Below are 15,018 nucleotides of genomic sequence, written 5' to 3'. Positions count from 1 at the left end.
ATATGCTCCCTGTCCTCTTTCTTTGCTGACATCCTAGTCTCCCTTCAAGGCCCTGTCTGAATTAGTTCCTCCACACCCATAAAACCTTTCTCTGGTACTCTTTCCCTTCTTGCTCTAAGTTCCTGGAAGCCATTATTTCCCGTAAATATTATGTGGAATTTTGTTGCCTAATTTATTCCATCAATTTATCAACAACTAACAGCTCCAAAGTTTGTACATACAATCCAGACCTCTCTCAGAACTCCAGACTTGCATATCCAGGGGCCTGACATTTCCACTGCGATGTCCAATAGACATCTCTCGTTCAACTTCACCACAACTGAACTCCTCGTTGTTCAGAAACTGCTGTGCCTGAAGACAATTCATCCTTCTGTTTGGCAAAACCACAGTTGCTTTTGCATAAACCTAATAGTTGCTCAGGCAAAAACACTTGGAACTATTCTTAATTTCTTTCTTTCTCTCATATCCTACATGTCTAGGGATCCCATGGACTTCCCCTGTGAAATATATTCTAATTCAACCCTTTCTCACCATCTCCAGTTTGATTACCCCAGTAGGGCCATCCTCCCCTGGGTGGGGAAGGATTCCTGCATTGCTGAAATGGCCACAGAATTGGGCTTGATGTTTCCACGTTTGCTGCCATTCGCAAAGTCTGTTTTCATACAGCTGCCAGAGTGATCCTTTCAAAACAGTGAATCAAATCATGTCACCTTCCAAGGTCTTCCTGTTTCACTCAGAAGAAAAGCTCAGGTCCTGACAATGACTATATACCCTACAAGATCTGCCCTTTTCCTGCCACTCTCTCCTCCTTATCCAGAGGCTCCCACTCTCCCTCACTACTTTCACTCCAGCACACTGGCTGGTTGCTCTTCTTGAAACTTGCCAGAGACTTGTCACCTCAGGCTTTGCTCTAGCTGCTCCCTCTGTGTGCAGGACTCTTCCTTTAGATGGTCTGCAGGGCTCACTCCTTTACCTTCAAGTCTTTGCTCAAAGCCTTCCTTCTTAGTGAGAATCACCTTGACCCTTTCTTGACTTTTACAGCTTGCTCCTTTCCCCTCACTTCATCACTGACACACCAATGATCCTTTTTCTGAAATATCCCCAGTCTTAAACTATCTTGAGTCATATCACCCTCACTCAGGAACAAGACCTAGAAAGTGTTCCTTAAAGCACACAACCTATACATCCCAGATGAGTCATTTAGCTTCAGCATCCTTGCATGTGAAAATCATGCATTGTTATAGGATAGGAACAAAGACCTGTTTTCCTGCTTGCATGGAAGAAAGGAAGAAAAAGACGGTTTGGAGGTGTAGAATAGGAAGACGGATGAGGAAGGAATGCCATTTCAGTGAGCTAAACACTGAGAAACTACAAACCACAAATATTTGTAATTTCAACCACATCCTGAGGGACCAGAAAACCAGCAAACTGCAACATCCACAAAACCTACAAAATGCAGCAGGCGCTAGAAATGGGAGAAAAAAAAAAATCCCTCCTCAAAAGCACAAACACAAAAACAAAAAACCTAGCTATTTTCAATATAGAAGTAGGTGTTGGCAAAGACTTATCCAAGGAGTTAAAAAGTGACCCAAGGGTCCATAAGATATTCCTTTTACCTGAAGCATTGTCTTACAATGAGAAATACAACTACCTCTATACAAATAACATTGAATTGTTTTTGTTTTGTTTTGTTTTGTTTTGTTTTCTGTTGGAAGGGTGTCTCCTGAATTAGTAGATCAAAATACAAAACCATGAAACCGTGAGATGTGAGAAAATGTTTAGACTTAGGATTTTGGTCTTTTGGAGGGCAGGAATTTTTCTTTTTTTGCTTTGATTTATATATATTTTACAAAATATACTCAGAAATAATAACCACGTGGTTAGTCCTGTTTAATGCTTCCTGTTTCTATGTTCAATAATATAATATTGAAACTTTCTATAAATCCACAAAATTAAAGGAAGAAAATGTGTACTAAATGGAGTTTATGTTTCAAAATACTGCATTTAGGCAATGCAAATCAGTAATCTCAAAATACACATTTGATGTGGTTACGAACTAAGATAGTATCAAGCTGTCAAAATCAACCTTCTTATTCAGAAAGCACCAATATTTTAAATGAACAAAATAATAAAGTCACATATTAAGATACAATAATTTGATTTCAAACCATGATAAATGTCTTAGATACTGGAATCTAACCTGGAATCTATAGAAAGCATAATTTCTATATTTAATGTTTTAAGAAAAAAAGTGCTTCATTTGCAAATTATTCTCTTACCTTATCTTGATTTTAAATATGCCTTTTGAATTCTATAAATATCAAAATCAAATGTATACTACCTTAAAGTTCCTATGAAAGGGAGCTCAACATAAAAAAAAGCAATGTCACCCAAAACAAATTCTATACAAAATTTTTCCTGATAGTGGTCTCCAATGTTATTGTTTGCATCTCCTTTATCGTAGTCTGCAACAGCACCAAGGTCCACAGATTATTTCTGGATGGAATTAATTTTAAAAGATAATCTTTATGCAAACTTTTACTTACACATTCTGTGGCTGTGACAATTAATGAGCCTGAGATGACAGATTTTCCTCCATTAAAGCTCACTGAAACATCAAGAGTTCTGAAAAAGAAATGAAGAAACAATAATTTTATATACAATTAAAACCAAAGGAGTAGGAGATTTTTATTTCCTTACATAATTCAAAACCAGCCAGAAAACATACTTAAAGAGTAAGGGTCTTGAACTCCTGACCTCAGGTGATCCACCCACCTTGGCCTTCCAAAGTCCTGGGATTACAGGCATGAGCCACCACGCCTGGCATGGCCAACATGGTGAAACCCTGTCTCTAGTGAAAATACAAAAATTAGCCGGGTGTGGTGGCAGGTGCCTGTAATCTCAGCTACTCAGGAGGCCGAGGCAGAAGAATTGCTGGAACTTGGGAGGCAGAGGTTGCAGTAAACCGAGATCATGCCATTGCACTCCAGCCTGGGCCAACAACAGTGAGACTCGGTTTCCAGAAAAAAAAGAAAAAGAGTAAGAGTCACAGCTTTTGGTAAATTATGCCAGCTTTTTTCTTCCTTAGTTCTAGTCTTTACTTATTAGTAAGGCAAACCTATTAAGTGGTTTAATTGTTTCTTTACAAAGTAGTAACAGAAATACACACATTAAGAAATTTCTCAATCCAGAAAAATGCCGAGGTTGTTTCAGATTCACAAAAACCTACAAAGAAAGAAAAGCTTTAGATCCCATTTAGCCTATTTTCCTGTCTCTAGGTATTACTACTAAGAATATAAAACTGGAAGCAATAAACCAGTCAAAAATAACATATAAAGAAAGGGAATATGAAAGACAGCGACAAAGAAAGAAGAGAGAAGGATTTATTTGCAGGTATTTGTTGTAGATGGTCCCAAGATATTAAACTATCCCAACGAAGGTACAAAGAAGAGATAATAATTTTTGTTCCTAGCTAATAAATATTATAGTTAAAATATAGTTCTTATTTTGCAAATATTCTAAAACAAGTAATAATCATTAAAATTTCATTAATTTAGATTGATTATTTGGGATTAGGTAGCCTAGAGTTAGTAACTTTTTATTTAAAAAAATGACTAAAACAAGATATATCAAAGGAGAAAAAAATGACAAGAGCGTTTGTACGGAAAGAGCTCTTTTCCAAAACAGTTTACAAAGGATATTATCATATGATTGGTTTGCAAACAAATCAAAGCCATCCATCCATAGGCCAAGCATGGTGGCTCACGCCTATAGTCCCAACACTTTGGAAGGCTGAGGTGGGAGGATTGCATGAACCCAGGAGTTTGAGACCAGACTCGGCAACAGTGAGATGCCCATCTCTACAAAAAAATAAAAATAAAAATAATTAGCCGGGCATGGTGGCATGTGCCTATAGACCCAACTACTCAGGAGGCTGTGGCAGGAGGATCGCTTGAGCCTGGGAGGTTGAGGCTGCAGTCATCTCTGATTGAGCCACTGCACTCCAGCATCAGCAACGCAGCAAGACTCTGTCAAAAAAAAAAAAAAAAAAAAAAAAAAAAAAAAAAAAAAAAAAAGCAAAAGCAAAACAAAACAAAAAACAAACTCCCAGAAACAATCTCAAGCTGTTGACAGAAAGGGGAGATGAGAAATATTATTCATTTCTTACCATGTGCCAGATGCTATCCTAGGCATTTTATGGGCATTATCTATTTTAACCCTTCACAATAGCCCTTGAAGTAAATAGTAGTTTCACAGTTTTACAGGTGGGGGGCAGGAGGCACAGAAATGTTAATTACTTTACCCAAAGTAACAAAGCTAGGATTCTAACTTTGAACTCTTTCCATCATACCAGAGAGGCTTGATTAAATGATGAAATCGAAGTCCNCATCTCTACAAAAAAATAAAAATAAAAATAATTAGCCGGGCATGGTGGCATGTGCCTATAGACCCAACTACTCAGGAGGCTGTGGCAGGAGGATCGCTTGAGCCTGGGAGGTTGAGGCTGCAGTCATCTCTGATTGAGCCACTCCTCCAGCAACAACAACGCAACAAAACACTGTAAAAAAAAAAAAAAAAAAAAAAAAAAAAAAAAAAAAAAGCAAAAGCAAAACAAAACAAAAAACAAACTCCCAGAAACAATCTCAAGCTGTTGACAGAAAGGGGAGATGAGAAATATTATTCATTTCTTACCATGTGCCAGATGCTATCCTAGGCATTTTATGGGCATTATCTATTTTAACCCTTCACAATAGCCCTTGAAGTAAATAGTAGTTTCACAGTTTTACAGGTGGGGGGCAGGAGGCACAGAAATGTTAATTACTTTACCCAAAGTAACAAAGCTAGGATTCTAACTTTGAACTCTTTCCATCATACCAGAGAGGCTTGATTAAATGATGAAATCGAAGTCCTTAATGTGTTTCTTTTCTCAATGTGCTATTTGGTTTGGAGTCATACAATAAAGCTACTGGGAAGGATATTCCTGGCAAAGTTAAAGCTAAATTCAATCAAAATACAGAAATACTTTTATTAAAACATTTCTTTGTAAAGTATGTACTTCAAAGCACGTTGTTTAAAAAGATGGTTTAGCTAGGCTGGGCGCGATGGCTCACGTCTGTAATCCCAGCACTTTGAGAGGCTGAGGCGGGTGGATCACGAGGTCAGGAGATTGAGACCATCCTGGCTAACACGGTGAAAACCCGTCTCTACTAAAAATACAAAAATCAGCCGGGAGTGGTGGCTCGTGCCTGTAATCCCAGCTACTCGGGAGGCTGAGGCAGGAGAATCACTTGAACCTGGGAGGCAGAGGTTGCAGTGAGCCGAAATCGTGCCACTGCACTCCAGCCTGGGCAACAGAGCGAGACTCTATCTCAAAAAAAAAAAAAAAAAATGGTTTAGCTAAATCCAGAAAATAATGAGAATTCTGGATATTTACATCTAATTAACTGTACTTTTGAACTATTCCAACACAGAAGGCCAAGTGGCATATTAAGAAAGAAAACTTAAACCTAATTGCTCATTCTGAAGAAATGACTGCCTTGTTTTGTTTTTTTAATGACTAAGCATAATCAAATAAAACATTGTCTTCCCTAGTTCTTAATTCCTCTACTTTAAAGCATGTGGCCGGAATCATCTGACATGTTGGCATGGTTTTATTTTTTTGGAAAGATAATTTTGATTCATAATAATATGTGATTCTTGCAGGTTACCTTACTGATTCAACTTTAAGGGATCAGTAGACATTGACTAAAGTTGTTTATAATCAGACAGTTAAAATTCACCAGAAACAAACAAGTTCTCTAATGAAGGAAACATTCAAACTTTTAATGCTTAACAAAATGAAATGAGAACAGAAGATATAATTTTAAAACAAAGTTTACTCTTTCCTATAGTAGAAATGCATGCTGATATGATCTTGTAACCGACCAAAATAACTGCATTCTCTGAAAATCTCAGTCTAGTATAATGTGGCTGGTGTAAAAAAAAAAAAAAAAAAAAAAAAAAACTGAGTTAAGTCTCCACAGATACAGAAATCCACTTGATGATATATGATGTATGGAACTGAAACAAGAATATCTTCCTCTTTCTGAGAGTAGTAGTAGCAGCGTGATCAAAATGTAACCATAAACACCACTCACAATTACAGGCAATTGTTGATTTCTTACTAAGAACCAGGCACATTAATTCATCTTCTCATTTAATTCTCACAGCAACCTACTGAGGTCAGCACTAGCATCATCTCCATTTTGTAAATGAAGAAACAAGCTTAAAAAGGTAACTTGCCCAAATATTGGACTTCACTGACTCTGTACTCAAAATGCTTTCACTTCTACAATACACTACTTTAATCCTCCACATATATTTTAGGGTCTTATATTTACATTTCTCTCATTAACATGAATTTCAGTTGAATCTTCCAGCCTTTTACTACATTCACATATTTCTCATGGTTAACTAGAATGGCATTTACTATATGCTAAAGCAATATATTTATTTGTGAATATATATATTTATGAATGTGTGTGTATAGATGTATGTATGTTTTCTGTGAAAATTTTTCAGAAGCTTTGCAAATATGAAAAACATAGTTACATCAGCTTCTAAACTTTGCTGCTTCTTTTAGAAAAACATTTTTGAAATTATTGGGATGGTATTGGCACCATCATTAAGCTAGTGCCTTTGCCCAAAGCTATGCTACTCCTCTTCTGGCACAGGTTGAGAAAACCACCCCCTATAATCCAAACCAAATTCTGTGAGCTTTCTTTGCCTCAAGACTCAATTATACATATTTAATGTTTTCTGTCATATTTTCTGTCATTTCTGTTACCATCTATGGATTGTTATTCCTACTCTTACATAACTTCTACTTCTGGTTAGTATGTTTCTGACAGTGGAAACCATACTCTCAGTTACAGAGGCTTTCTTTTGGGCCAAAATGTATTAAAACAACATTGTGTTTACTTAGTTGCAAACATATATGGGAAGCAAGAGAGTAGTTCATTTTTATTTGCCCCAAGGATCTAATAATATTGAAAAAGGGGATTTGGGCGACTCTGGAGTCCTGAGTTTGAACCCTCATCACTCCATTTTTAATCTTCCATTTCTCGATGTGTAAAATGGGGAGAATTGTACCTATTTCAAAGTTGTTTTGAGGAAAAGAGCTTGGTAAAATAATATACATAAAATATACAAACAACGTCTGGGACACAACAAGCACTACATAAATTACTGTTAACACCTCGATATTTGTCTAATGGATTGTTTAGAATATCAAGGTACTTTTTAATAAACGTTTTAGATCCGAGCTAAGAAGCAATGTATATAGCAGCAATAAAATCATTATGTGATACCTTTTGTTTAATTTAATAAATTTCTATTCTGCTTACTGCCATATAAAATATTGTAAGCTAAATTATTTTAAAATGCCTACTATATAATGTCAGGAAGTTTCATGTAAAAATTTTTTTCAATGCTATATTCTTCCTGTTATAAAATATGACCTTGATTAAATCCAACATTATAGCTATGTTGAGCTCTGTGCTTAAACCTCAGGCCTAAAATCACACTCCAAATTGGTTTAGGAATATTTGCCAGTAAAATCACTCAATCAGTCACTTATTTTATTACTAGCTAATTAAACAAGTACTTATTAATTGATTATAGTAGCAATGATAATTGGACTGTATTGGTAAAAGGGCTGCTGGAACAAATAATACAAATTACAATGTAAATAAAAGGAAGCCCCATAAACAATTACAAAAGAATGTGATATTAATAAAATAGATCTAAGCACAGGGGTTCTAGAGGGTCATGTGGGAGATACAACAGACTTGGCCTTGGCATGAGAGCATTAGCAAAGTTTTCCTGCAGGAAGTCAATGACAGGATGAAGCTTAAAGAATGATCAGAAGTTAAGAAAAGAGATTAGAAAGGAGTCCATGCAGATGGAGCACTCCGACAGGGTGGAAGGCAAGAATGGGACAGGGACAGAACAGTCAAAGAAGTAAAAGTGATTCAGTACTCCAGTAACAAAAGAGGGTGAGAGTAAGAATGAAATGGCTCCAGGTTGAAAAAGGGAGCAGAGGAAAGATCACTGAGTCCCTGGATGCCATCTTTAGACATCTGGAATTCGTCTTAAGAGTTTTAAGTTTGGTAGAAATATAGTTAGAATTGTGTTTTACAAATGTCATTCTTGTTACAGTATAAGGCAGGTGTCTGAAGAATAAATTTCAAAAGTAGAAAGACCAGTTAAGAAAGTCTCAGTGTACTTGAAATAAGTACCAAAGTAGAATTGAACTAAAATAGTGACAATGAGGTTAGTGTGAAAACAAAAACTGAGATATATTAGAAGTCAGAATAAAAAGGACATGGACATTTATTGGATGTAGGAGGTGAGGAAGAAGAAAAAAGGATGACCTCAAAGTTTCTGTCTTACACAAGTAGGTGGGCAGTCTTGCATAGGGAACACAGAAGGAGCAAGTTTGAACAGAAGGATGTGAGTTTAATTTGGGACCTCCAAGTTTATGGTGCCTACAGAAAATCCAAGTGACTTTGTAGACATTTGAATAGTAGACATTTGGACAGCAGACTTAAAGCTAATAAAAAGATCTTGCCAGGAAATTTGGAGCTCATCAGGAAGAAAAAGGGAGACATAGAAAGGGTAAGTTTATAAGTCAAGTATCCTCAACCATGATAAAAACTGAGGGGACACTGGGCACTGTGACTCACACCTGTAATCCCAACATTTTGGGAGGCCAAGGTGGGTGGCTGACTTGAGCCCAGGAGTTTGAGACCAGCCTGGGAAACATGGTAAAACCCTGTCTATACAAAAAGTACAGAAAATTAGCAGGGCATAGTGGTACATGCCTGTGGCCCCAGCTACTCGGGAGGCTGAGGTAGGAGGATCACCTAAGCCAGGGAGGCCCAAAATGCAGTGAGTCAGATCATGCCACTGCACTCCAGCCTGGGTGACAGTGAGACTCCATCTCAAAGAAAAAAAAAAAAACACTGACAGTTAAGAGACTGTAAAAAGAAAAGTAGTCTAAAGAGATATCTGAGGAGAAAGAGGAGAAACAGCTAGGGTGAGAATATGAAGTCACAAAAGACAAGGGAAAACCTTCTGAGACAAGAGTGGTACCTGGTGCAGATAATACAGGGAGGTAAGGGAAGATAATGCTGGGAAATGGCAACTCTTTCAACTTAATTTTCTATAAATTGTTTCTACATTGTTTAATATTTCTTACAAATATCTTAATCCATGCTTTGCTCCACCATTAAAATATGTTTTTTCAAAGTAGGATAGAAGAAAGCTTAACAATTTAATGTAACAAAAAGATTGACTAAAGTACACTTTCATGTCAACTGACAATTAATTGTAATAAAATTAAATTCAAATGTACTAAAGTCATTCCACATGAGAAATTATTAAATAGTACTATGATATATAGTTAAGTAAATAAAACTCACTGAGTCCTAATAGTCACATACTTGTATTCAATGTCTAAAGATGCATGACTGTTCCAAAACAGGAGAATGGCTCAGTGCCATATGTCAAAGCTACTCTGATCTGAGAAATGTTATACTCCATGAATTATGATTGACATTTCAATCCACAGTAACCTATTTGCAAAGTATTCATTTGCTTCTGACTTTATGCATATCCAATAAAAGATTGTTATTTTATGATCCATTAAAAAGGATGAAAAAATTAAATAAAATTGTGAAAGACATTTGCTGGAAGTAATAAATGATTTACCTTCAATTTGCATATACTGAAAATTAAACTGGCAACTACTCAAAAAGTTATTACAATTATGGTGACTCAAGATATTTTGAAATCAAGTGCTACTATTTAATGCTCTGCAGTGCTTTTTAAATGATAGTTTTATGTATGATAAAGATTTTAAGTTGGAAGATAAGATTCCATATTCATCAATAGTTTAAAGGCACTTCAGTCTACTAATGAATTTATATGTAAATTAATGTTTTGACTAAGGATACTTTTTTAAAAGTGGCTAAAAGATTTTTGAATTAAATGACTTATTTTAGTACATCTCAATATGTGTATATAGGTAAAACAAAAATTGCAGTTAGCAAGATTTCTAGATTTCAGAAGGAAAAAGCTATATTCAGAGATTTACTGGACATCACAGGAAAGCTGTATTATAATTGTTCTGAATACTGCACTAAAAATAAGCGCTTACTATTTGCTGTGTGTTTTTTAAATAATATTCTGAAAAGACACTTAAAAAACAATCATCCAGTCAATTTAGTGCCTAAATCAATCAAATTTAGCGCATTTTATCCAAAAATTTCAAGTGCCTTAGTGATATGGTGTGGCTGTGTGTCCCGACCCAAATCTCATTCTTGAATTGTAATTCCCATATGGAGGAAACTGATAGGAGTTGTTTGGGTTATGGGGGTGGTTCCCACTATCCTGTTGTCATGATGGTGGGCAAGTCTCACCAGATCTGATGGTTTTAAAGTGGCAGTTTTTCCTGTGCTTGCACTTCTCTCTCCTGCACCATTTGAAAAAGGTCCTTGCTTCCCCTTAGCCTTCTGCCATAACTAAGTTTCCTCAGGCTTCCCCAGTCATGTAAAACTGTGAGTCAATTAAACTTCTTTCCTTTATACATTACTGAGTCTCTGCAGTTCTTTATAGCAGTGTAAGAATGGACTAATACATTTAGTAATAATGAAAAGCTTTGATAATATAAAATTTAGAAGCAGATATGTAAGAGGATTTAAGTACCTATTTCAGGAATATCCTCTATATCCTCATATAGGTGTCCATCTTATGATCCAAACATCTACCAAATAATTCTAAATTTTGGAAAGTTCTTCCTTATTTTGATCTGAAATTTGCTTCCCCTTAACTCCCACCCTTTTTCCTCCTGTACCGATAAAGACTAAGTCAAATCTGTCTGTTATGTGACAGATCTTCCAATGTCTTGAGAGTTAATGCATCACATCTGAATAGTATTTTTTTCAATATTTTAAATTGTATCCATTTAACATTTCCATATGTGGTGACATCTTATTAGCCACCCCTCCATGTGTTCATGTGTTAAAAGACATTTCCAGAACTGTATATAATACTTAGGATGAAGAGGCAATGCAGATTAGGTGAACTTATCACATTGATAGATATAATCTGAAAACTGCACCATGTGAAGGAAAAGAGAAATGTTCCACCAAGGAAGTGTGGGGTAGAGAAACAGAGAAAGCCTTTTGCTTTAACCCATATCATCATGATTCTAATGTTTATATTCAAATAAAGACATAACTAATGTCTTACTCTCCATGATTTTTCAAAAAAATAAAATCTCATTCCTTACAAGAAGCAAAAGGAATAATGTGTGGTTGTATCACCTGCTACTAACATAAGAGAATTAGGGATTGTATAGACACACATACACTTACAGATGTAAGTATGCTTTTGGAAAGAACAGAAACTACAGTAACGGCAGAATTTATCTAACCAAGAAAGAGAAATAGAGTTAATCAATTTTATTCCAGGAAAAATAGATTGGGCTTAACACAGAAAAAGAAAGTTGAAGAAAATAAAAGATTCTATTACGAAGCCAGGCTCTAACCTCAACTCTGCTACACCGTTCATCTCGATGATCCTTCAGTTTTCCTTGAAATTTTCCACATACAGTGATGTCCCACCACTTCTTACTCAAAACACTCTGTCAAGTGTCTTCCCACACTGCCTTTTAAGAGAACTAATACTATCAGTTTCATCTGATTTAGATATTTATTTCATATTTGCCAGAAGATTGTGGCCAATGTTTTTGAAAGCACATTTAACTATACCATATGCCTCCTTAAATCATCTCCCTCAAACAAACTGTAGGATAAGACTCCAGTTCATTCTGTTCTGTTTTTCTTTCTTCACAATGTGTTTATGTATATTTACCCAATTTGTTCTGTTCTTCTTGCCAAATTGCAGGTTTGAGATCTCAACTATTGCAGAACAGCTGTGCTATTGTTGATATCTCACAGAACAAGGGTCAGAGAATAAACCCATGTTGCAAATACTTGTAATACTTGCACATTAAACTGTGAGGCTAGTGCCCTGGATTAGGGAACATCCAAAGAATGTCAGAGAATGCATCCTATTCAAACCTAAGGAAGACAGTTTGGCACAAAGGAACCACTTTTAGAAATAAATTCCTAAATAATCTGCAGATTTTTCTTGGTAAAATAGTTTGTTTAATCATAAACCATTTTAAAAGTAAACTATGTTCAACAAAAGAAATAGAAAACAACAACCTCACTACTATGACCATTCTTTCTGTTTAAATACTAGGAGTTTGTTCGTCTTAGCCTAAATATCTGTATCAAATAAATAAATTTAATAAATACAAATCTCTGTATTTATCAGACAGGTCTATCAAAAAGAAGTTATTGAAAGACCCACTGAACAATGCCCAAAATGATATACCTGGATAGGATTTGCCCAGATAACTTTAACTTTCATTTACCCATAACATTAAATTCCAAATGACGACCTATGTCCTAGCTACTCGGCTACAGTCTTAGTCCTCGATCTCCCACACGCTCTTTTAAACCAAAATCCACAAGACTTAAGTTTTTACAAGAATAATCCTCAAGCAAAGTGCAATTCATGAAATAACATAAAGAAAAGAAAAGAACAGAGAGAGCAGGCTAATGAGATGAGGCACATGCCCATGGATGCAGCTCTGAGACTGTGCATCTGGCTTTGAGGCTCTCCGTCTAGGGTTACTTCACCAGCATGTTGTTAATTATTTAAGTGAGAGAATGAGGGGAACTATCACCACATCTGTCACCCTCACACAGGAAAAACCTTCATTCATTGTTGGGCCAGATGTGTTTATCTGAAACATAGACTAACTAGCTACTTAATGGGTTTGAATCCTTAGCCAAAAGCTAATTAGGCAAACATATTAAGCATCAGTCACCTTACAAGGCTAAACTGTTTCAATTGCGTTGATTTCAATCCAATCTCATAAGAGAGCTCATCACCTACTAAAGTGTCTGAAGAAAATTCAAGGCACAGGAAAGGTCTAAATGACTTGCAACATATTAAGTAAAATAAATAATGATGTCCCCAAATACCCAGTACATTAACAAATAAAATCTAAAGCTTTGCTTCAATAGTATCATGTACCTGGTCCAGGAAAGAAAGGCAAAAGTAATTCTTTTAGACACATCTCTGTCCCAGAACATTCTCAGTTTGCTTGTAGGTGAAATATTAATGTCAAAATCTAAATGAATGATGATTTGTCATGTCTGATATTTATTATGCTATGTGTGATTTAAAAATGTATCTCCTGGGTATTTAACCTATCTACAAATAATTAAAGTTTATCACTAGCCTCGATGGTATTCTCTTCAAAAGAAGACTGTGCCCAAAGGCAAATTCTAGAGAAAACAAAATCAGTGCCTGGGATAAAAAAGGCATAATGCATTTTATAACTACTTCAGAGAAGAAAGTAAGTTACTTTCCTTACCTAGTCACTATTATTTAAAATAGGTTTTTTTTGTTGTTTTTTGTTTTTTGTTTTTTTGCTGCTTTAAATAGTATGGCCCCCAAAATAAAATTCTGACCATTTTCCTCCATCCTGGTACAGGTACCTGATCCCAGCAATCAAATGACCTCTTTCAGATCTTTATGTTAACTGGCAAACAAAATATTTGAGAAAATTCATTCATCCTTTTATCCACCAAACATTTAGTAAATCTACTATGAATCGGACATTGTGTTAAGTGCTAGTAATACAACAAGAAACAAGATAAAACATTTTCCAGCAGGAAGTAGAAACATAATAACAGACAAACAACTGGCTTTGGAGAAAAAATAAAACATGAAAAAGGGACTCAAAAGAGAAAGATTGCATGATTAAATATTGATCAGAAAAGGGTTTACTGAGAAGGTGACATTTGAACTAGACTTAAAGAAAGAGTTTATGTGCTCCATTGACATACAGTGTTGGTAAATCATAAGTTAGGATTTTTTTGTTTTACTTAGACTAAGTTCACATATACAGTTCTAGATTAGGGAAGGAGCAATCCAAGCAGAGGCAACAAGAAGTATAAAAGTGCAGGAGCAGGAGTGCGCAGATGTGGTCAAGAACAGCAAAGAGGCCAGTGTGACCATAACTGAGTAGAAACAGCAAATAGAAGATGAAGTCTGAGAGGGAGTGAGAGACAAGACCCTGTAGAACCTGGTATAGTATTACACTAATTAGACTTTTACTCCGAGTGGGGTAAAGAACTCATCACCAAGAATCTTAAGTGAAGAGATGACATAAACTGACCTGTTTTAACAAGATGACTCTTGTGAAGGACGGAAACAGAAAGATCAGTTGAGAGACTAATAATCTAAGCAAGAGATAACAGTTACTTTATCTAGAATGGTAGCAGTAGAGGTAGAAAGCAGAGATTGGATTTTGGATAAATTTTGAAATTAGAGCTGAGAAGATTTGTTGATAGACTGGGTCTAAGATAGAGAAAGAAATCAATAATGACTCAAAAGATTTTTACCTGAACAACAAAAATGATGAAGCTGCCAATGGCTAAAATGGAAAATACAGTTTGGGAGATAGATTGGGGAAGTAATCAGGAGGACCAACCTGGAATTACAGATTCAATAAAACAAGACTAAACTTTAAGTCAACAGATGCATCATGGCTAATACAGACACGATTACTCAGAAAGCCATCGAGTCCTATGGTGTGCTTGGGGTTAAGATGACTCCACAAGAAACTGACTTGCCTCAAATTCCAATGTCAATTTAATTTACCTATGGCTAAATTATTACATGATACAGAAAATGAATAATACTCTTGGTTTTGTAAGCTATCTTGTGCAGCTTCTTTGAAACTATTTAAAATAGAAAGCTGATACTGTTCCAATTTACTTGCATGACCAAAAGTGATGTACGATAGATATCTTGAATACTTAAGTATCCACAAAAGATAAATGTTCAAGTCAGCTTAAAAATGCTAGAATGATTTTCTTAGTTTCCACA

General features: G+C 35.7%; 1 protein-coding gene across 1 annotated transcript in view; it reads right to left on the bottom strand.

Moving 5' to 3' along the window:
• Window positions 1–15,018, bottom strand: part of ANTXR2 (ANTXR cell adhesion molecule 2) — a 167,138-nt gene that overhangs the window by 108,758 nt on the left and 43,362 nt on the right. Inside the window, exon 11 of the mRNA XM_017876529.1 lies at window positions 2,547–2,625. Coding sequence (XP_017732018.1) covers window positions 2,547–2,625 — 79 coding nt within the window. The remainder of the gene's footprint in view (window positions 1–2,546; window positions 2,626–15,018) is intronic.

The sequence above is a fragment of the Rhinopithecus bieti genome, unplaced genomic scaffold (assembly GCF_001698545.2).
Source record: "Rhinopithecus bieti isolate Rb0 unplaced genomic scaffold, ASM169854v2 scaffold_8675, whole genome shotgun sequence".
Classification (NCBI taxonomy): domain Eukaryota; kingdom Metazoa; phylum Chordata; class Mammalia; order Primates; family Cercopithecidae; genus Rhinopithecus; species Rhinopithecus bieti.
This window is presented reverse-complemented; position numbering and strand designations above follow the sequence as displayed.